This window comes from Abramis brama (genome assembly GCF_963993115.1).
Source record: "Abramis brama genome assembly, chromosome: 21".
In the NCBI taxonomy this organism is placed as follows: domain Eukaryota; kingdom Metazoa; phylum Chordata; class Actinopteri; order Cypriniformes; family Leuciscidae; genus Abramis; species Abramis brama.
The window spans coordinates 3,304,912-3,330,042 of NC_139983.1; the positions used below are offsets into that span (position 1 = coordinate 3,304,912).

The 25,131-nt window shown below is 39.8% G+C and overlaps 1 protein-coding gene across 1 annotated transcript; it reads right to left on the reverse strand.

The window, feature by feature from the left end:
- Window positions 1-494: 494 nt before the first annotated feature.
- Window positions 495-23,372, reverse strand: LOC311072362 (nuclear factor 7, ovary-like). Its single transcript, XM_084097329.1, has 6 exons — window positions 22,714-23,372; window positions 6,761-6,856; window positions 6,314-6,544; window positions 6,214-6,236; window positions 6,014-6,132; window positions 495-1,944 (listed from the first exon to the last, which is right to left on the reverse strand). The coding sequence occupies exons 1-6, from the start codon at window positions 23,113-23,115 to the stop codon at window positions 1,463-1,465; spliced, it is 1,353 nt and encodes a 450-aa protein (XP_083953455.1). The 5' UTR covers window positions 23,116-23,372; the 3' UTR covers window positions 495-1,462.
- Between the last annotated feature and the right edge of the window lie 1,759 nt (window positions 23,373-25,131).

A 25,131-nucleotide genomic window follows, 5' to 3' on the forward strand; every position in this document is an offset into this window, starting at 1 on the left:
GGATAACTGAGCAAGCATTTATTAATTGTTTTGAGACTAAATTCATCCCATACTTTTGAGTGTTTAGCAAAAAGTAGACAAGCTTTGGGACAAACTATCACGTCATAATTAACGGTTACACTTAACGGTTGCTCTCTGTCAATCATCCTGTCACGTGAACTGACCTGTCAATCATCTAAAAATCTGTGAAACGCTTATAGATAATTAATTAAATGTACACGGCTATGAAAAAACACAGACTGAGAAACTGCTTCTTTCCCAGAGCTGTGACCTCCATTACTCCTGTTACACACACACACACACACACACATTTCAGCAAGTGACATAATTGCACTTTATTTTGCTGTAATTGTTGCTGTTTATTATTGTTTGTTTTAAGTTTTGTTTTTGTTTAGGTCTTTTACTGAGATTCACTAGACAGAATTTCGTTGAACTAAAAACGACAATAAAGTCTAAAGTTTCATTTTTTAGACTCCAATAAAACACATTTAAAATGAAGAGACAATTTTATTTATTTTTCACTATATTATAAAATTTCTATAAATACATTTGTTTATGTATGAATAATAAAACAAACACTTGTGTGTTAAACTGCAAGCATAAGGTTAGGAGAAAAACTACATACTAAAAACTCCTGGGTCAAAAATAAAATGGGTTGAAGAAATAACCCAGGAGTTTTTAGTGTGTATATGTAGAAATAAATGATATAAATGAAAAGAGCCTGAAGATAAATAAGGTTTTGAGCTGCAAATTATCTTCACATTCATTTAAAATTGCCCTGTGACATCCATCCTATGACGTGACTGAAGACAGAAAGATAAAGGAACAAGAGAAAAAGCTCATATGACGGTGTTTAAGACAGAAAAAGACATTTCCACAATGAAATACATTATGCATATTTCATGTACATTAAATGATATTACATTAGGGACGTCTCTACAATTATTAACCCAGATAAACAAACCAAAACTATGTTTGACACGCTTGAGTTTCACAATTCCTAATTAATAATTAACCATTAAAGAGTTTCAAGCTCTTAACCAGCGAGATTCTTAATAATTTCAGACAGAACCTTTATCGTTCTCCACGTAGATCATAAACCACTGAAATCTGTTGAGAAATCCTTTACATCCATGTACTGAAGTGAGCAAATGATCATTTAAACTGAAATAAACAATTATTTATTCACAAATTAATTGAAACTGTTCATGTGTAGAATTAGACTAATATAATTATGTGTAAATGAGCAAAGTGACAAACTTCACTGTTGTTTATTGATCTGTTAAAGCAACATGAGAGTGTGTGTGTTGCTGTAGTGCTGGATATCAGTCATGTGATCATCACGGCCCAATCACAGCCACCGTACTGATACTCAGATCAACAGCACTCTTACTCATGAGATATGGAGTAAATATTGGAAACATGATGAAAGCAGGAAGATCCAGATCTACAGGAGTGACGTTTACTGAATATTGACCGGTAAGATCCTCAGAGAGGAATAACAACTGAAGAATGGAAAGAGTGTGTGAGTGAAGGTGGTTGTGAATGTGTGTAGATGTGTGTTAGTTACAGGATCAGAGAACGACACCGTTCCTCCGTCATAGTCCAGATTCACTCTCACATGATCAAGCTTCTGATTAACACGAAAACCTCCAGTCAATCCGTACGACACACACCAGACATCAGTGTTGAAGAAAACACTTCCCTTCCTCTGGTTTGATGCTGTAGTTACTCCAAGAGCCCAGAATAAACTCTCTTTAACCTCCACATCCCAGCAGTGTGTTCCTGAGTTAAAACCCTCTGAACCCAGAACACAGAGATAAGAGTCAAATCTCTCTGGATTATCAGGAAGAGTTTGATAGTTCCCGCTGAGTCTCACACTGGTCAGATCATCAGACAGGACGAGACGTGGATTCGCAGTGTTTGGATCCAGAATCACAGGAGCTGATGAGACACAATCAACAGATGCTTTTATTCTGATCTTCATATAATAACCCAACACAGATTATTATGAATTATGACACTCGTCCTGTTGATCAAACACATTTTCCTCTGATCGCTGTCAGTGCTGTTATTAGTTTCACACTCGTTTTTATCATCAGCGTTTAACGGCATCAACTACAAACATTAAATATGGGATTCAGACATTTGTGTCCATCAGGAGAAACTGATACTTTGGGAAATGTAAATAACAATAAATCAGTGAGATGTGTTGAGATTTCTGCTGTAGATGAAGAACTGTAAGTGTGTGTGTGATCTTCATCTGATCATCTTCATTTTATTGGCTCTTATCCTCCTTATTCTCGGGCGCTACTGTAGGTGTAACAGGGTGTGTTCCCACATGTTTTAGTTCCCAAGCACTCTAACAAGAGGATTAGCGTACCGCTAGCATAGACTGTTCATGACCGTTACCATGGAAACCTCCGGTTCAGTGACAGGAAGTCGTGTCTATAATTCACGCAAGGAAAGGGAATCATGGGAGCTAGAAATAAGGTGGACAGTCTGTGTATCGTTTAAAACTGTTTATTCTTACGGTCTGTTGTGTTTGACTAATTATTTTGGATTGAGAAATTATTATTATTATTATTCTGAGACTAAATGTTCTAATTGTAACTCTCCTAACAACCTCCAAACTCGGCTCAGACCTTCAGACTGTTCTGACTCCGGCTTTATCTCTTATAACTGATCAGACTCAGGGCCGCATTAAGAGCTCACTGGGCCCCGGGGCTATGAGTCATTTTATCTATCTATGATATACTTCACAGTCAAGTTATATTACTTTTAATAAGATTTTTTGGTACTATACGGTTATCCGGACCACATGTGATGACCTACCCCAACCCCGCCCCTAAACCTACCCGTCACTGGGGTTACGACCAACCAAGAGTGTGGTCACGTGTGGTCCGGATAACCATATAGACCCCTTTTGCGCCGACGTCACAGTTACGTCACAGTTACGTCACGGCGCTGGAGGCAAAACAAACGGAAAACTGGAGGCGGCCAATACAAACCAGCACAGATTCGGCTACATAATAAGGAGCTTAAATTATTTTTATTATTAAATGTCATCTTTTTGTGTTGTTGGGTGCAAGAATCGATGAAAAATGAGTATGCTGTATCTGGAATTTTTATTTCTAGAAAATATTCATATCATTAAAATTGCACCGTAGTGTCACTCGTTACATCGTCGTCTTCTTGGCGCTGGCTAGGCAGAACTGCGGATCGTACCACACAAGTCTTTACATGACCATTCAGTAGGCATCTAAAGATTTATATGTCCTCAGTTTCTCTTTACCCTCGGTTTCTCTATCGGGTAGATGTAGAAGTCAGGCCACTCAACCGGAGGTAGCGTTAACGTTAATCCTGTCAGATCGTCCATCCATCGACTGAGCGTGTACGGGTCAGCCAATCTGGTTCCGTCCGTTAAAATGAACTTTTGCAAATAATAATCGCGGCCCTGGACATTGAGTGACCTTGCACATTAAGATAAAATTGGATTCTCTCCAGTCACTGTTAAAAAAACAAGCTAACAAACTGGCAAACTAACGTTAGTGAAGCGGCCAGAGGGATCGTTCTGCCTCCAGCTAAGCCCCGCCCACACAAATACATCACCATGTTTACCAACTGTAAAAGGGTCTATTGTACCGATTTTTATCATATCAAAATTTAATGCCACTAAAATTTCATAATTCTTGTGACCAATTTCAATATCACAAAAAATAATAGTAGCTTAAGAAAAGAATCTCAAGCTTACTGATGACAAGAGCCACAAATAACAATAGAACAAAGGCACATAAGAAATCGACCTACTTGAAAAACTTAAAGCACTGAATAATATTATATTGTACAAGTAATCAAATATACAATACATAGTTTTCACTATAAATTCAACATTCATTCTTATTTATTTTACAAAAGTGATTCAGTCAAGGGCAGTAAATTACTTTCTTTCTGATGTTTGATTAACATTGACACAGATGGCGACAGCAGCTTTATTAGCAGCTTCTGTCACTTTAAGACCTCAGGGTCTGAACTCAAGTGCCCTGTGCAAAACCGTCTCAAGTTCACCATGGTCTCAAAACGAGCATTTACAAAATGAATTCTCTCCCGCTGCTTACTGTGCCTGAGCAGTTTAGAATAATTTGTATCTAAACCACAATGCTTAAAAACGCGTTTAAATTATAAACTTACATCATGATGGCGCAGCAAAATGGACATATTTCTACCGGATATATTATCGCCAGCCCTTTAGGCGAATATAGAGTTTGATCAAACACAAAAAGCAATATCATACATCCATCAGGTTAATAATCAAACTTACCGAAAATTGGTGGGGTGCTTGGGGATTTTACTGAGTAGCTCATGTTTCCTCTGCTGTTTAGCTTTTAAAAAATTCCTTTTTTGAGCCCCACTCGCACATGTTTTTTTTTAAAGATGACATTTTTAGCTATGCTATGGAAGACGAAGATAATGCGTGACAATTTTAAGAATAGTCTAGAATGAAGTGAAGAGTGGAGGCGATTGATTGGTTGATGCGTATATTCTAATAAGGAGCAGGCCATCATCTGATAGGCAGACGTGCAGCAGCAGGTCGGTCGTTCACAAGTTAAATATAGAATAAATGCATTTGATTGGTATATCAAATTAAAACGTGACGTTTCAATTCACCATGCCCTGCTGCCCACAGAGGTTTGATTGACAGGCGACCTGACCAATCATAACACTGAATACATGGGCGTCGGAAGAAAAAAAAAAAGTGTGTGGGTCCTCCCCCAGAAAAATGTTACTGGAGTAAATACCATTTCATGTAAGCTATTCTGGTGCCTTTTAATTAAAACAAGTAAACTAAACTCCACTTCACGTCAGGCGGTTCTTTGCCTCCACGTCGTGCATTAAATGCACAGCTATCTGTGGATTATCCCGCTAATACCATGGTAATTTGCCAGCAATGACAATTTAAAGCTGTTATTGATGTTTGCAACGCAATATTTGACTGGAAAGGTACAACGGGCGGTTAAACAATCCAACCATTGACTTTGCATTGTGTATGACTTATAACAAAAAACAAAACTATGTCTAAAAGCTGCTATGTTACAAGGTGTACAGCAAACAAGCAAACAAGCTAAAAAAAAACAGAAATAAAGTTTTATAAGCTGTCGACCCAAAAAACGAGCATTTAACAACATAAATTGGATTGTTTTCCCCCCCGGTGGACGTGAGGTTTTCAGATTATGACGCGTGTCGCTCATTAGACTCAATTAAACTGCCATTATATCTAATCTATCTATCTATCTATCTATCTATCTATCTATCTATCTATCTATCTGTGTGTGTGTGTCTGTCTGTCTGTCTGTCTACAGTATCCATCTATCCATCTATCTATCCATCTATCTATCTATCTGTCTGTCTGTCTATCTATATCTATCTATCTATCTGTGTGTGTCTGTCTGTCTGTCTGTCTGTCTGTCTATCTATCTATCTCTATCTATCTATCTGTGTGTGTGTCTGTCTGTCTGTCTGTCTATCTACAGTATCCATCTATCCATCTATCCATCAATCTATCTATCTGTCTGTCTATCTATATCTATCTATCTGTGTGTGTGTCTGTCTGTCTATCTATATCTATCTATCTGTGTGTGTCTGTCTGTCTGTCTGTCTGTCTGTCTGTCTAGAAACTATGTCTAAAAGCTGCTATGTTACAAGGTGTACAGAAAACAAGCAAACAAGCTAAAAAAACCCTGAAATAACGTTTTTATAAGCTGTCGACCCAAAAAACGAGCATTTAACAACATAAATTGGATTGTTTTCCCCCCCGGTGGACGTGAGGTTTCCAGATTATGATGCGTGTCGCTCATTAGACTCAATTAAACTGCCATTATATCTAATATTTCTAATCTATCTATCTATCTATCTATCTATCTATCTATCTATCTATCTATCTATCTATCATCTATCTATCTAGTCATGAAGAGCCTTTAACTCTCCAGCTCAGATCTCCTGCAGTCAGACTCACTGTTTTGGACGATGTCCTGCATCTTCTTCCAGACTCTGAACGGCAGGTTGCCCAAGTATCGTGGCACATGAATCAAAGCTCCAGAAGCCTTCTGTGGATCCGGCTGTGAGCTCTGGACTCTGGAAGAACATTCAGGAGTCAGAACTGCAGTGGCTTTGGATCAGAACCAGAGAGACCAGAGACAGGAGCAGATCACTCACCTTTCCATTGAGACTGGAAACTCCTGCAGAACAAACACACCATTTATCATCAACAACTCAATCAATCAACCAATGATCAACCAATGATCTGAAATCAGACCTTCAGAAAGCAGACGTCATTGGCTTTCATCATCTCCTCCATGTCTTTGATTGTGTGTGAAAGAGCTGAGATGTGTGTGTTCATCTCCTCCAGCTTCTCCTTCATCCTCTGCTTCTTCTGCTCCTCTTCCTCCCTCAGTGCAGTGACTGTAGCTTCTTCTTCATCTCTGAGAAACTGATGAAGCTTCTCAAACTGCTGTTTAATCTGACGCTCTGTGTGCTCAGCTTGAGACTGAAATCACATCACATTCACTTCAATCATCTCAATGGACACACATCAACACTTCACATCATTCATATCAGAGATAAACTCAGATACCCGACATAGAACGGATCCAGAAGCAGATTGATGCTCGTCATTTACAGAAATAATCAACTATAATCCATTATATTAAATCATAACTGTATACAGTGATACTATACATGACTCTTGACTCTGTTTCCTCACCTTGATGTGTTGAACTGTTTTCTCAAACTCTCCTTTCATTTTTTCTTTGTGTTTAAGTTTCTCTTGTAAGGTCTTCAGTGCTGTATTGAGCTCCTCCTAGAATTGAACAAAAAACATAAAACACAAGATTACAGTGAAGAGAAGACAATACAGTGATATGATCATATAATGCAGTGAAAAAGTATGTGCCCTCATCCTGATTTCTTCTATTTTTGTGCACATCTCATATTAATTTTTTATTTTATTTTTTGTTACATGTTACAATAAACATGGCAAAAAGAAACGCAGCAAACAACACCACATCTACCAATCCCTCCCACCCCACCCCACGGTCTCTTTATAATGGGGTACAAAATGGACAGATAAGTCTACAGAAAAACAGTCACAGGAATGATAAAAACATTTATAAAAAACAATAAAAAATAAGAATTAAAAATAAAGAAATGGTATAAAGTGTTGAAGTGTTCAAACTGAGTCCTGAACATTGCTTTGCGCAATATACTTGGAGACCTTATCAGCAGCTGTTGTCTATATTTTTAGTGTTGAGATTTGAGCCAAGTTCACCCGAGCTGTGGATATTTCTAACATTATAATGTCCCGAAGTTGAAACAACCACTTGAATATATCCAAGGTATGTGGTGCAGACGTTAAACCGGCCAGGTAGACAATTTTTTGCAGCTTAGAGAAGTCAAACTGAGAGTCATCATTTAGTAATAATACCGAGGGTGTCACTGGAATCGGATAATCAATGATTTTCGATAAGATACCACATACCTCAGTCCAAAAGTGTTTAACCTTATCACATTCCCACATCATATGGAAAAAGGAACCAAGTTGTTGGTCAGGACATTTATCACAAAAAGGACTGAAGGAGGAGTCAATACGATGTCTTTTGAGTGGGGTCCAATAAGTTCTGTGACAGAAGTTATAATGAATCAGTTGGTGATTAGGATTCCTAGATGAAGTAAAAATGTTCTGCCATACTCTTCCCCAGTCGGTGACATCCTCCTGTTGTTCACAATCTCTTTCCCATGCACACTTTATAGCTAGGCGATTTGCTGAAGCCTCTATGGCCTTCCCGTACATCCATGAAGTAAAGTGACTAGAAGAGGACGATTCAAACCAAGCAATGATCGGATGTATAGGAAGTGTTTCCCCCCAGGGCACCCCATAGGCCTTCATGGCCGACCTTAGGCGCAGATATAAAAACAAAGAAGAGGGTTCTGGTCCATACCTCTCACACAGTTCTTGAAAGCTTAACAAGCGTTTAGGACCAGCAATATCTTTCAATGTATAAATGCCCTTCTGCATCCAGTCTCTAGAGAAAAATGGTATACCTCCCGAACGGATATTATTATTATACCAAATAGGTGTATGGTTGTGCCAAATATGCGAAAAATTAATACATTTTTCCATAAGTTTGAAATTGACTACTGTGTAGGCCATGATTGGACCAAAAGCTTGCAAACATTGCTTGTTGTTTAGCCCAGAAAACAGTATATCTTGTAACCTGTATTTGCCAGCCAAGCTCTCCTCTATCTCTCTCCAAGGAACCCTAGAGAGCGGGTCTAGCCAATCCTTAATGAATTTGATTTGAGAGGACCTATGATACAATTAGAAATTCGGAAGCGCTAATCCTCCATTATGTTTTGCACGCTGCAGTGTTTCAAATTTCAATCTGGGTTGCTTGCCATTCCAGATGAATTTACGAATTTTAGAATTGAGTTTGTGCCAAAACATTTTAGGTGCAGGTAACGGAATCATGGAGCTAAGAAAATTGATTCGTGGCAAAACATTCATTTTAACACTCGCTATTCTGGCATGTAATGATAATGGCAACGAGGTCCATTTTTGGAGATCTTGTTCAACCTTAGTTAGAATTTGTAGATAATTGGCATCAGGTATGCTATGGAGGGAAGAGTGAACAACAATGCCTAAGTAACTTAGTGAAGATTGTATGGAGATATTACAAGGTAGTCTAACTTTCTTAGCCATGCTATTAAGTGGAAGCAAAGAGGATTTATCCCAATTAATTCTGTACCCAGAGAGCCCACTGAACTTTTCAAATACCTTCAGTATCTGGGGAAATTAAACTTGAAGATCCGAGATAAACAGTAAAATATCATCGGCATAGACTGATATATGTTGCTTATGAGAGTTAACTGAGATTGAACAGACATTTTCCTGTCTTATCAGTTGGGCTAGGGGCTCGAGTGACATTGCAAATAGCATAGGGGATAATGGGCACCCTTGTCTTGTGCCTCGTTGTAAATTAAAGGGTAAAGAATGTACTCCATTAGTCATAACAGAGGCCGTGGGGTTTCTATATAAAACTCTTATGTTTATGAAGCCTTTGCCCAGACCGAACACCTCCAAAACAGACCAGAGGTAGTCCCACTCCAGCCTGTCAAACGCCTTCTCTGCATCCAATGAAAGAACCGCAGCTGGAGTGGGACAACCCTGGGATTCATGAATGACGTGCAATAGTCTCCGAATGTTGTCCGCCGCTTATCTATTAGGCATGAAGCCAGACTGGTCAGGATGGACTAAGAAATTCACATATCGCTGTAGTCGCAAGGCGAGGATTCTGGCATACATTTTTATATCAGTGTTCAGCAAACTAATGGGTCTGTAGTTTGCACAGTCCGTATGATCTTTCCCTTTTTTGGGTATCAGCGATATAAGTGCCGTATTCATCTGCAGGTGAAAGGCGCCCACCTCTACTGCCGCGTGGATGGCAGTCAGGAAGACAGGTCCGAGAAGATCAAAATATTTAAGAAATAATTCTGTAGGGATCCCGTCTAAGCCTGGCGCCTTGCCTTTCTTAGCACCTTGTAACGCCCCTTTAAGTTCCTCCAAAGTAACTGGCTGTCCTAAAGATTCAGCTTCCTCATGACTAAGTCGAGGTAGAGTAAGAGACTGCAAAAAGGCAGTACAACTTGAACTTGAGGGATTAAGTTCAGACGTATAGAGTTTGGAAAAGAAATCGGAAAATGAGGAATTAATTTCTTTGCTATTCCCAACCAGTCCTTTAGGAGGGGGCTTAATTTTTTCAATGTAGGCTTTTGCCTGATTTTGCTTCAGTCTTAAAGCAGGGCTCAGTAGTTTCGGGATTTCTTCGCTGTATTCTCGCTTTTTGCTCGCAGGTTTCTCTCTAGAGCTCCCCCACAGCTTCGGAATAGGTATTTGCACTGTTGTAAAAACTCGTTGGCGATTCTCAGACACCAGAGGCTTGTAGATCAACGACATTAAAGCAGACAGGACATTCTTTAAAACGTCTTCATTCGGGTTCGAACACCTGATATCACGCGATACTTCCTGACGCGGCGGCCGGCCAGCTCAAAGTTGCAAGTGCGTATTTTCCGCTCACGGGCACCAGGGGGGTGCGAAACGACCACCATTCAACCCGAAATAAGTAATATAATCATTCCAATGACTCTGAAGCTGTTCAGTTAAGGTAAAAAAGTTACTTAGTTCACCTTTAAGGCTAAGTTTGCTCGGTCTGGCACCACTAAAGTAATAGGACTGTCTGGTTCTGTGAATCACAAATTCTGCTTTCCTTCTCAAAAGATCGTTCAATTCCGCTTTAAGGGTCTGAAGCGTCTTATAATTTGAAATAGAGAAAGAAGATTTTAGTGACAAATCAAGTTTTTGACATTATCTAAATGGTAAATTCTCTGATTATGTGCCTTTATTACGTTAGTAGCAAAGGCTATAGAAAAATCTTTGATAAAACCTTTCGTAGCTTCCCAGACAAAAATAGGGTCTTCAACCGAACCAATATTAAATGAAAGAAATTCGGACAGACCGGCTTTGAAGTCTTCATCGAACTTATTGTTCTGTAAAAGAGAGATATTAAAACGCCACCGTGGAGATCTTTCAACAAATGGAGCACATTCAAATTCTACCATTAAAGAATTATGATCTGCAAGAATAGCTGGTAGTATAATTGTCTGGTCAAAAGAGTTCAAAAGTTCCTTGGAGCATAGGCCTAGTAGATAATCTATTCTAGAAAAAGAGAGATGTCGTGCCGAGAAAAAGGTATAATTTCTACTCGAGGGGTTCCCCGATCTCCAAACGTTAACCGAATTCAGCGTTTTTATGAAATCATTAAGCGCAGCCGAAGAATTAAGCTGAACTTGACTGCAGGAAGAAGATCTGTCCAATACAGGGTCAATCACCGCATTCATATCCCCTCCGATAATCAGAGAATAGTCTATCAATGAAAGTAAATGATTAGTTACATGTGGGAAAAAATTTGTCTCAAATATTGTAGGAGCATAGATTGATACAAAAGCTATTTTCCTCCCCTTAATGTTTGTACAAAAATATGCAAGCCTGCCGGATTGATCCTGACTTTCTCTGTCGATCTTGAGGTTACAGTTACGTGCAATCAAAATAACTGTACCTTTAGTTTTAGTGTTATCAGTAGAAAAGGCTCCAACTTTATAAAATTTATTCTGTAATATCTGAACATCTGCTCTCTTTAGATGAGTTTCCTGAATTAGAGCGATATCAATCGCTTTCCTGCGCAAGTAGATCAAGAATTTAGCTTGCTTATTTGGACTGTTAAGACCTCTAATATTAAGTGATACAATTTTTAATTTATCCATAATCTAATGAAACAAAGGTACGAATTTTAATACGATTTGCAAAACCAAAATGTATCTGTTTAACCTGTGACAAAACTAAAACATTGTAAGAGGTAAATAGAAGTAACATGAACAAAAAAAAACCCATTAGAGACCGCAAATTCCCCCATCATTATAAGGGCCCGTGACAACATCCACCGTCGTTCAACAGAACGTCAAACACTCTCTTCCATTGAACATGAAGTATGTAGTATATAACAACGAAGTATACATAGTATAAACAGTAGTGACAGCCGTATATTATATGTATAAAATAAATAAAACAAAATACAAAATGTTTGACCGATTTAGAAAGAAAAGAAAAAAAAGAAAAAAAAAGTAAACAGGACTCCTCTGAAATGAGTCGTTAACATTGCTAGCACTTTACATTATCGGCGTACTCACTTCTATCACGGTTGACTCATTTTACTCATCCATAGACTCTGGAGGTGGATCTGGACCATAAAAGGACAATTTACGTCTGGCGCCCGATCCAGGAGTATTACGAGCTTCCATTAAGAATTCCTCCGCTTTTTTGACTGAATCAAAAGAGTGTTGATTACCACCAAAGCTGACACGAAGAGTGGCGGGGTATATGAGGAAGTTTGGAATTCCCAGAGTGTGCAATTCCTTTTGAATGCTTCCGAAGGCCTGTCGTCTACGGGAGGTAAACCCACTGTAGTCTGCGAAAAAACGCAGTATGGACTCTTGGTCACGAATTGGTTCGGTTTTCGTCATTTCCTGGCTCCCTGAAGAATCGCCTGTCGATCCTGGTACCGTAGCACGCGAAAGATCAAAGTGCGGGATTTACCGGAGCCATAGATTCTGTGCGCGCGGTCTATTTCGATCGATCCCTTCCTCTTCAGCGCGGGTATCCAGATAGGGAGCATATTTTGAAGGAAGCCAGTTGGATCATCCCCTAACAGGTGTTACGGATCGCGCGTGCACGCAGATAGTTTTACCTGGAATTCCAGCAGATGTTGAACGGTGACAGATTCGTCACAGCGAATCTTTCACTGAGCAGAATTAAAAGCTCTTCACGTTATTGGTAAATGTTTGTATCATATTAGGACACTGTTGTTTACTCTGTCGCTGCTCCGCTGAATGTTTCAGACTCCTTTAAGGGAAGTTTTAATGTGTTTTAATTTCACGACACAGACCACGCCTACATTATTTTGTTACATTCGTTTCAATGAAATTGAATATCTGATGACAACTGTAAGTAGATTAAATAAATTATGCTATTTACATTGTGTCTTTGCAGCGTGTGTGTATTCGCAGATTATTGTTATGATGTCAATTTGTGGCTTAATTTAAATTGAGCAGCAATACTGCTGTGGTAAAAGGGATGTCAAGCATTTATTTATTTATTTATTTATTTATTTTAATGTTACTGAGGAATGAGTTAAAGCATAAAGCATACAGTAGGCTACACTCCATAAATGTTCCTAAAGAGTGTTGAAAATTGAGAAGCCATAGCTTATGGATCCGATCCCACAGAATTATTCAGGTGAATGTTCAACAAACATATTCATTAGCTAACAGGTATGAAAGTAACAATAACAAAAGGAAGAAAAAAAAGAAAAAAATAGGCAAATGTGCACTACATGCAGGACAGCTTTATTTGCCAACAGTGGAAGATCTGACCACACAGTCCCACCTTCAACATTCTGAACATTCAATCTAAGGAAGAACAAACTATAGAATAAGTTACATGTTAATGAAGAACAGTTACTTGTTTTGCAATGTATATGTATACATTTTTCTTACCCATTGGCCAGATTAGCCTTCATACCTATGCTGCTCTCCATATAATATAATCATGTTTGTTAGTAAATGAATGTCACAGTTATATTATCTTTTTAAGAACAATTTAACACACCATCACCCTTCATTGTGAAATTTTCACATCTCCTCTTTACATAATCACGCTCTTTCTTGAGCAGCGGTCAGGATTATTGGTTATCCTGCAAATTTTTTGATTTGTCTAACTTTAATTGCATCCATTTGCTGTGGCAGTATATGGCCTAACAACAATGACACTTAATTTATAGACCTTTTAATCTGTTCCTAACGGTTAGCAGACAACAATAATGAAAGCACATGATCTGATGAATAACAAGTAAAGAGAATATGTTAATGAGATTCATGGTACCAGTCAAATGAAGAGAACTGGCATAATTTAAATTTATATTACATAAAAAGATTGTGTCATATTTCTTTTGTTAAAGAGGTCAGCAAAAAAGTAAACAATAAAGCATTATTGTTTTAGAGAGGGTCATGCTATTCGTGTGAGGTGACAAATGATTAAGAGGTTAGTGATGTAGGCCTATGAGCAGGGCTTAATTTGAGCCGGAACACGCCGGAACATGTTCCAGCACCTCCGACGTTGGATCCGGAACCTTTTTTATTGGATCCGGCACCTCCTGTGTCACTATGGAAAATTAAAAAAAAAATTTTTTAATTAAAAATAATAAATTAATTAAAATTAAATGGGGGAGGCACTAAGTGACACATGACTCGCGTGCTTTGTTGTGCTAGTTGAGATCGCTGTTAGCATCATCGTTTCACTCAGGGAAAAAATGTCAAAAAGACAGCAAAGTTTGCTTAACTTTTTCAAATACGCTGGCCAGTCAGATCCCAAACAAGCAAAAATCGCTGATCAAGAATGTGGAGACCACGGTGGACACAGCAGTAGTATGCCTACCATTAATGCTGCTAAATTTGCACCTGTCGTTAGCGGGGATGATGATGACCCACACGGGGAAGGAGATGAAGATGACAACGAGACGGCTGATGGGCACTTTGAATCTGCGAGAGATTTTGATAGCGACGAAGCAGGTACATTTGTCGGGGACACTCAAACTGGGCAAATCTGGACGGACGCTCAGTTTAAAGAGAAAAAAAAAAGTTATCCCTGGCTTATAATGGACAAAACTGGACTGGGGTGTGCCATTTGTAAAAAAAGTGGGATCACTCGGTCCGGAAAAAACTGCCGGTGTGAAACTGGCAAAAGAATGGATCTCGGGCTCAGTGACATCTTCTGCGATTTAAGAAAAAAGCAAAGAGCCTTAAGGAAAAAGTTTTTTGAGCATGGGAGAACTAAAGCACATGTAATGGCATCAAATATTTGTGATAAAGCAAACGAAAATATATTGGTAAACGCAGTAATCAATATCCAAAGCGACCAGGTGCAAACGACTGCCAGAATTTTTCGCACCGCTTACAAGGAGGCCAAGCGTCACAGGCCAGCTCACGGCTTTGAACAAGAAATAGACTGTCAGGAAATGAATGGTGTGGATATGGGGAGGATTCTCCACTCTAACGTGGCATGTTCTCATATACAACAGCATATTGCAACTGACATGAAAAGAAAACTGCTTGAGAGGATTGTCACTTGTGCTCCAAAAATCGGACTCATGTTGGATGAGGCCACAGGCTTAAATAAAAAGAGCGCATTAATCGTGTATTTACGAATGCAGTTGCCAGAGATGGAATCGCCCGAGAACATATTCTTTGATCTTGTGGAGTTGGATGATTTTGGCGCAGAAGGCATTGTCCGCAAACTGTTGGATGCATTAGATCACGCAAACTTAGACGAGGCATTCCTCTCAAAAACACTCGCCGGTCTCACATGTGACGGTGCGTCAGTGATGCTCGGACGCAAGAGTGGGGTGGCAACTCGACTTAAAACCCGCTTCCCAAACATCATGGTGTGGCATTGCTCTGCGCATCGACTTGAGCTTGCAGTTGGTGATGTGATGAAAGAAATGGGGGCTATAAATCATTTCAAAATCCTCATGGATAAACTTTACGCATTGTACAGCACATCAAACAAAAACCGAGTGGAGCTCAAAGAGTGTGCTGACGGTTTGAACATTCAATTGTGTAAAATTGGTCGGGTGTTAGACAACAGATGGGTGGCATCTAGTCTCAGAACAGTCGAAGCTGTGTGGAGAAGTTATCCTGCCCTCCACAGACATTTTACACACGCAGCGGAGGATTCTGCTCGCGAGAGCGCAACTCGGGAAAGCTACAATGGCATGGCAAAGCGCCTTTCATCCCATGCCTTTGTTTACAATTTAGGACTCATGTATGACGCATTGCAAGAACTGTCAGAGCTGTCTCTCGAGCTCCAAAAACAAGAATGCAATATCATAATGGCGCATAAAGCCATTTGCCGACAGATCAGGGTGTTCGAGGCTATGTCTGAGCGGCCCGGTCGATACAGCCTATTGAGCCAGCGCGGGGTCGAGGAGAACTCCTTTCAGGGTGTACCGCTGCATGCAGGGCGGCTCACTGACAAAACCCTGGACCAGAGGACTTTTTTTGGGAGCTTGCGAAGAAATCTGGAGAAACGCATGCTATCACAGGGAAAAGACCAAACAGGATACTACAAGCTAATTGATGATTTAAAAGTGCTTTATCCACAATATTGGCCACAGGACGGTGACGCGCTGTTCGGGGAGAGTGAAGTTGAGACGCTCTGCCAGCAGTTTTGCATTGATAGCCCGCGGAATGTCATCAGGGCATTCAGGGAATACCGTGACAATAATGGGACATTCATCCCAGATGAACTGAATTACCTCTTGGCTGCGGTCAACACTGTCCCCATCTCAAGTGCTGAGTGTGAGAGGGGCTTTTCCCAGATGAACTTAATCTGTACAGCAAACAGGGCGTCTCTTCTCCCCTCTACCATCTCCTCCCGGTTCAACCCCTTTCCATACGTGAGGTCATGGATTGCAAAAGGACATAAAACTGCACTGGACACGAGATCTAAAGAAAGAAGCAGGGGAATGGAGGCCGGGGTCTCTATCAATGCTGTATGGGCCGTTTTGGATAAATAGGCTAATGTCAATGACGTAGGAAGAAATCACAATTATTCCATGCTGTGTTTGTGTTGATTATTGATTATTGTGCATGAATTATGAAATTAAAATAAACATGTGCCTGATGTACACAGCGCTGTTTAGTTTTTTTTTTTGTCAGAGAAGCATGGGCGGCGCTAAGGAGGGGCTAGCAGGTGCTTTAGCACCCCCAAGAAAGACTAAAGCACCCCGTTAGCACCCCCAAAAATAATTTCTGGAAGCAATTATATTCAGGCTGTATTCTATGTAAGCCCTGAACCGCATTTAAAAAAAAAAAAAAAAAAAACATCTCGTTATTTCGACATAATATATGTTATTTCAACATAATATCTCGTTATTTCGACATAATATATGTTATTTCAACATAATATCTTGTTATTTCGACATAATAAGGGGACATTCTAATCTGCATTAAGCACATTAAGCGTTCTTCTTATAATGGTTTTCTATGGGAGGAAAATGCTTAACATGTAATTGCGTTCATATTTTGGGCTCATCTGATTTTTTGTACATAGCATAGCCTACTTTGTTATGATTTTAGTATCATGATGATTAATAAATGCACGCACAATTATCCGTGAACTTGATTTGAACAAATGCCTTTCAACTTGTGCAAAAGTCAGAATTAAATGAATGTGCAGCAAATTTGTACAAATAGAGAGTCTGTAGGCCTACTATACTGTTGTAGCCATTAAATAAGCGCATTTAGTTTCATATTTGTTAAAATATTATAATGTTATTTTTTCCCCATTTATGTTGATTTATGAAAAGCACGAGTAAGATAGGATGCGCAATATGAGACATGGAGTGGTTCAGACATGATTTTGACCACTTCATTAAGTTTTGTTTAGTAGAAAACCTTTCTTTATAGTGAATTTCGTTTTGTATAAATTGTATCGTAATTTTAATCAATTTTTCATCCAATTGCCTGGATTTAATGAATAAGAAGCAAATAGGAAGGTGACGAAGGCGCCCGCGCGGTCACTTGCATTGCACGTTAACTGGAGCGCATCTCATAACTTAACGAAACTCAGTGTAGCCTATGCCTCACACAGACATGAGAAATACATCAAATACACAAAGCCTGAAATGTCTTTAAACGAAATAATTCAAAACGAAAAAAGAAAAAGGCTATCTCTGATTATGCAATCCAAGATGTGCATTTCTAGCTATAGGCGCGTTCACTACGGAGATGGCGATCGTCAGCTTCATCTTTGCAGCCGACACGGTCAGAAAACACTAGTTTATTAATAAAAATGAATGCACGGCCACCGGATTTACAAATGCACATCTTGCTTGTTGCACGCACACATATGTCGAAATAATGAGATATCATGTTGAAATAACATTATTATTAATAATAGCCTACATCTTTTAGAATATTTTATTGAATGCTTAATGTTGCGCTTGTTCAATTTAATAAAATTAAAACTTTAATTGTGATCATTAAAATAATTGAATATTAAATATTGAGTGGCCAAGTTTTGCGCAGCTCTCCCTGTCAATGATCTAGCACCCCCTCAGCACATGCGTTAAAAATTCTCTGGCGCCGCCCCTGCAGAGAAGCTACGTAGGCAGTGTAATTTTTTTTTGTTCCGTTACCTCCAACCCCCGTTTTGAGTCGCCGGATCCACCCCCCTCTGCGCTCCGGGACCTCCCACTTTACAAATTAAGCACTGCCTATGAGAGTATTAGCCATAGAGAATATCAGTATATATTTGTAATAATTCATTATCACTATATCATATGTTTTGCTTATTTCAGTAATACAATTTGTGGTTGCCTCTCAGTGTTTTTCACAGAAATTTAATCACTAAAGACAAATTGTTCTCTTCATGTCCAATACAAGACATTAGATACACAACATTCAAGTTCATGCTCATACTGAGCATAATGTACATTTACACATTTGGCAGACACTTTTATCCAAAGCAACTTACATTGCATTTCAAGGTACACATTTACATTCTTATCAGTTCTTACTTTCCCTGGGAATCGAACCCATGACCTTGGCGTTGCAAGCACCAACACTCTACTGTTTTAGCTACGTCACACGCATCACACATGACCAGCGTCGGCCAATAGTGAGCCTACGTGTGACGTACAACACAGACGCACTACGCTATTACACTACGTGAACTAACTCGAGACCCAGATGAATAGTGGAATAAAGTCGTTATTTTTGTTTACTTTTTGCGCACAAAAAGTATTCTCGTCGCTTGATAAACTTAAGATTGAGCCACTGATGTCACATGGACTACTTTGATGATGTCTGTATTGCCTTTCTGGACGTGAACAGTATACCGTCCATTGACTTTCAATGGAGGGACAGAAAGCTCTCGGACTAAATCTAAAATATCTTAAACTGTGTTCCGAAGATGAACGGAGGTCTTACAGGCTTGGAACGACATGAGGGTGAGTCATTAATGACATCATTTTCATTTTTGGGTGAACTAACCCTTTAAGTCATGCACAGATCCTGGCCATTTTGCTTTCACATTTGTGATATGGAAGATTTTAGTCAACTGCCTTTTTTTAATTTGATATAATATTATTAATCTGGAATATTAAGAATCACAATAGTAACTGGGCTGCACACTTACATTGTGAACCCCTTTTCTGTTCACATAATCCCCCTTTCTGTTCACATAATCCCCTTCATTGAGGCCTTGATGGCAGTCTATGGTCTAGCCTATAGTCTATGGTACCAATCACGTTAGTGAAGCCTGAGTGACATATACAGTAATCCCCTTCATTGAGGCCTGAGTGAGGCCTTGAGCATGAGTGACACGGCATGATCTTCATAAAAAATTATGATAGCCTAAAAAAAAACTGCTTAAAAAAACTGCTTTACAACATTGGGTCTTCAGTGGCTTGGAAATGCCACAAAAAAACCTAAAACTGTTTTTTAAACCTAAAAGCGCCAGGTAAACTCCGAATGACACGACAGACAGCGCTTTCCATCAAGTTCTCCGCATCTCCAATAGTGTAAAGGAAAGAGCCACTCGCAAATAATCTTAGGGCAATGCAAACAGTTTGTGCTGTAGTTAAAGCCCGACTCCGACAAGTCGAAAATAAATGTGCGTTTCCAACAAATAAATAATGTAAACGACAATCTCACGACTCACAAGAAAAAATATATATCTCAGAAAGTGCACTATCGCGCTGCACTGGACTTCCCGTATCAGCTCCGCTTATGAAGCCGCAGTCTAATCCTGTTTACATGAAATAAGCTGCTCCCGATCAGGTTTAAGCTTACGGACCTGTTGCTATGACAGCAAGTCCAGGATGAGCGTCGAAGAACCAAACAATCCAAGATCATGCCAAATCGCCAACAATCAAATCCAGCTAAGTGAGTTAGCGACGTACGAAGAACGGGCCCCAGTTTGTAAAAGAAAATGTTATTTATTGAAGCAAAAAGTTATTCAATACCAACAAGGCCTGCGTGAAAATGTATTTGCCCCTGTAGTTTCTAATTCCTCAAATCTATGAAATGTATTTATAATGTGGTTCAGCTGGACTAAACACAACCAGTCCTGATTACTGAAGCCCTATTCAATCAAATCTACACTTAAATAGGACTTTTTCAACAGCATCAAGTTTGTTAAAAGGTCTTAAAGTGCCCCATATGCTTTCTCGAATATTCCCTTTCATGCAGTGTGTAATACGGCTGTTTGTGAATGTAAATGTTCTGCAAAGTTGTAAAGTGGAAAGTGCTCGATAAATAAAGTTATTGTCTCCCAAAAGAAATAATCGAGTCTGAACCGCCTAAACGAGTCGTCAGTAACTCCAGTCTCACTTCTGTGACCGGCATATGTAACAATGTAACACATTTGCATAATTAACGCCTATGGTCTTCATTGGCTGCCGGCTTCTGTGACCTCACACACACACACACACACTGAACATTTCAAAAACTTTTAGCCTTTTGTGTTCAAACCGGAGTCAGACAATGATGGAGAGACTCAAGAAGTGTCACGGTTTTGGGTCTTTTCATGTCATGTTTCCATGTCTGTCATGTGATTCCCTGTTTGTCATGTGATCCTGCCATGTGTCTTGTCATTGGTTAATTGTCTGATCATTGTTCACAGGTGTCCCTTGTCTTGTCATTAGTCTGTGTATTTAAGCCCTCTTGGTTGCCATGTGTCTTTGTCAAGTATTGTTACCTGTAAATCTGCTGTTGTGTAAGTTTTAGTTCATGCCACGGTTTTTTTTTTTTCATGCCACGCCATGTTTATGTTTCATGTTTTGTTTTATTTGAAATAAACTGCACTTGGGTTCTCTTTACAACTTGCCTCCAGTGGACCCCTTATTACAGAATACTTGACCTTTTACTATGAACCCAGCAGTTGTCCTCCTTTGTCTACGTCAGGACAGCCTCACCATTGAGGATTATGTTGCAGAATTTTGTGGACTCAGTCACCAGGTAAAATTTAATGATGTGGCTCTCAAGGACATTTTTCGGTTTGGGCTGAACGATCAGGTGCGGTCCCAATTGCCTGGGTGAAAAATTCATTTTTCCCTGGCCTAGTATATTGACTATGCCCTTTTATTAAGTGGCTCAACTTTTACTGTGGGTTTGGTGGACGAGGAGCCCCGCAACCCTACAGTACCCGCCAAGCCTGAGCCACTTCACATCATGCCTGCCAAGCCTGAATCTCTTCACATCATGTCTGCCATATCTGAGTCTCTTCACGTCATGTCTGCCGCCAAGCCAGTGTCTCCGGACAAGATGGCCGCCGCCGAGCCAGTGTCTCCTGACAAGATGGCCGCCACCGAGCCAGTGTCTCCGGACAAGATGGCCGCCACCACGCCTGAACCTGAGCCCTCAGCAGAGATGGCCGCCACCACGCCTGAACTTGAGTCCTCGGCAAAGATGGCTGCCACTAATCTTGAGCCCTCAGTGACTGCTACACTAACCATTATGGCCACAGCCATATGGTGTGTGTGGTCGGTGCAAATATTTGAAGTTCATGTGATGTCTGCCGAGCCAGAGACTGTTCACGTCACGTCTGCCGAGCCAGAGACTGTTCACGTCACGTCTGCCGAGCCAGAGACTGTTCACGTTACGTCTGCCGAGACTTTTCACGTCATTTCTGTACCTGAGCCGTTGTCTGTTCCAGCCCATAACCCCATAGCTGTCCCCAAGAAAAATAAATTGGGGGGGAGGGGCAGTAGGGTCCTTGATAGGACCATGGAGGCCGCACCGCCATGGTCCCCTGAACTGTCTGGTCCACCTTGGCCACCTGAAATGTCTGGTCCGCCCTGGCTTCCTGCACTGCCGGGTCCGCCCACGCCTTGCCACGGCCCAGGTCCTGTTCCCCTGCATGGGCCTGGCCCACCATCCCTCCCCCATGACCTCCTCCACTCCACCACCCTCCTGGTATTATGTTGTGTTTTGGTTTTGTTGGGCATCGAGAGACGCCCTTAGAGGGGGGGATTCTGTCATGATTTCTGCTGTTGTGTAAGTTTTAGTTCATGCCACGGTTTTTGTTTTCATGCCACGCCATGTTTATGTTTCATGTTTTGTTTTATTTGAAATAAACTGCACTTTACTACAACTTGCCTCCAGTGGACCCCTTATTACAAGAGACAACATGTAGAAGCAACAGGACATTTCTGAAAGGTTAGTTGATGAATTTATGAACCTGATGTGGAGTTATCTTCTAGTCATTGATTAACATATTCTGTCATGATAATCTATAAATCGCGTTCCAGGGGCGGAGTTTATGTAAATTTTAGGGTTTGTGATGTCACTAACCCGGGAGGAATGTCGTGTAGTTCCTACCAGCCGTTTGTTGTAGTCCTTAAAAAGAGATTTCTGTAAAATAAAATATCTCCCTTTGCTCTGAACTTTGCAGATGTTGTTTATGCTCAAACAGCAACATTACACACTAACTAAAGTTAGAAAAGTCAAATCATAATCAACCACCCCTTTAATATTTGGCAAGTCTGTGCTGCTGCTGTGTGTGTGTGTGTGTGTGTGTGTGTGTGTATGTGTGATAAGCAGAGTGTACGCACGTTACTAACGCACTGTTTAAATAAAAAAAAATAAAAAATATGACTGCATCATTGACTTTAGAGCAGGTTTCATTTGGTCAATGGCTCAGTCTATTTCAGTTCCTCAAAATAGCAACGCTCCAACAATGCGCCTGAACACACACCTGGTTCTCAGACCAGCAGCCCATGGGTGAACAGATCGGTGCAAATGCATTTGCTATTTAAACAAAGTGGCGGTGGACGTAAAAATGAAAACTGCGTCGGGCTGAAACTAGCAAAACAAACTTATTGAGTCGCTCCTGGCGCTGCATTGCACCAAGTGTATGATAGGGTCCTGTGTGTGTGTGTGTGTGGGTGTGTGTGTGTGAATGAGTGTGTGTGTGTGTGTGTTTACTACTCTCTTCATGTCACTATCAGTTTCATTTACATGTAAAACAAGAGATATTTGTCTTACCTTATATGATGAAACCACTTCACTGATGGGTCTGACTTTGTGATTGTCGTGTTGTTGTGAAGTAAAGCACACTACACACACAGGCTGTTTGTCCTCCAGACAGAAGAGTTTGAGTTTCTCACTGTGTAAACTGCAGATCTCCTCAGATCCTGATGAACGCGTCTCATTTCTCTCCTTCAGGAATGACTCGCACAAGTTTTTTAACGCCAGATTATATGGAGGATGTTCTCTTGAGGATCTTCTCCTGCAGACAGGACACTCCTGAGTTTTCTTGGTTCTCCAGAACTGTTGAAGACACTCTTTACAGACACTGTGACTACATGATAAAACAACAGGAGCCTTGAAGATGTCACAGCACACGGGACAAGAAAGCTCTTCAGCAAAGACATTTAGTGAAGCCATTTTCTCCGTTTGAGCTCCAGCAACACAAACTTTACTTTCACTTTCTGAACGACGGGTTTAAAAATGAATCAGCTTGAGAATCACAGCGATCTGCTGTCTGTTCAGAAACAAATGTCTCAAAAATCCTTCTTGAAAGTGTTTGTCTTCATTCTCCACTGATCGCTGCTTCTTTATTGCTTTTGTCGAGAGATTAGAGAGTCAGCATGACAGAAAAGAGAAATAAGTCAGTCTCTTCCTGGTTAGTGTTGTAAGAGGGTGGAGTTTATGATCACATGTGGTTCAAAGAACAACATCAGGATTTCTCAGGTTCAATTTGAACTTTCCAAAACTTCAATTAAAACTTTCTCAGGTATAATGCTATACATTAAAACCTTGAATCAAACACTAAAGAACAATGAAAAACACAAATATTGGCAATAAAAAAGACACTTTATTTGTGTGTTTTATTTATTGCTCTTTATTTTTAGAGAGATTGTTTGTTCAAGTATCCAATTGTAGCGGACAATGTCTCGAACCACAAAGAAACTCCCGACACCACTGGCTTTGGTGGACCACGACTGCAGTTTATTGACAGAGGACAGACAATCAACACACAAGCCTTCAGGTTCACTCTCTTTCAGCTGAAGGATGTATGAGAAAAGACACGTTAAGTACCATCCTCTTACAGCAACTGCAATTCATCTAATGCACAGGTCACACATATGGCTATAAACATACATTTTAATATCCAAATTAAAGCTACACACATTTAATATACTAAACGACATTTTCACAGACTCAATCCACCAAAATTATATGTAGAGAAAATGATTAACAGGGAAAAACCTGCACTCTAATTTGGCGCGCAGGCGCAACATAAACCAAACACGTGCGTTTATTGAACTCTGAAAATACATTGAACTGTTGGCAGAAAAATGCATATATAAACTTGTTCCCGTTTTATGACACTTCTATAATAAATATCAACTTGAAACTTTACTTAATACAGCATAATTTCGCTCTTAAATGCAGAGCAGTGCAGAGACATATCTGACTCTCTCCAGTCACGTGCTGTTCTGAAGAGAGTGCAGGCGCGCGACCGGTCCATTACCAATGACGTCACTCACAGAACAAACTCAAAATCTTAATTATAAACAAAAATACATATTTTCCCTGTCTTGCAGAACAAAATAAACATTATATTGATGAAGTAAGTAATTGTTTTAAATTCTATTTAACCAATTTAATAATTACAGAAATAAAAGTGTGCTGGAACAGTTACCAGGAAAACTCCAAACACTACACAATGATTTGTCTGATTTTGGTTAATCCTTATGTCATTTAAACCATTCTGTAACTCTTCATCACCATCACTGGACTAAAATGTTACATGTTAATTCACAGCTACTCTTGTTTTGCAGTTTTTACAATTATGCTGTGTTTTTACTGTACTCTAATTTTCAGGCTGGCTGGCAACCAAAATTTACTGTAAATTATATATATATATTTACAATGAGGATGCAAGTTATAAAGTTTGTGGTGGTCAACAATAAAGTGCTTCAAATAAAACAAACAAATAAAATAAAATAAAATAAACAACGTCATTATTTGAAGTAAAAACAACAACAAAATACCTCCAGTTTTTGTGTTCTGGAGGAACAATGTCAGCAAACAACAGTGTGGTGTTTCACAAGACATCTGAATAGAATTGAAATAACTGTAGCGACAAATTACCATCTTGTCACTAAGAGGTGTTTGTAGGGCTATCTGACGCGTGGTTCCAAACAAATACACTTCCAGTCCAATACTGCATTTTTCTTCTTTATTTGTCTCAGTTCGGATGCTCAAACACATTGCAATCATCAGTTAGCATGTCCTTACATAATCCTGACACGGTCAAAAATTGTTTGCTTCCCCATTACACCATATATACCCTAAACCCATACTCCACCCAGTTTTCTCCAGTGGAACTACTACAGACATTTAAATAGAGCATAATGACTCTTACAATAACCTTTGTGGAACAGCTTTACACTC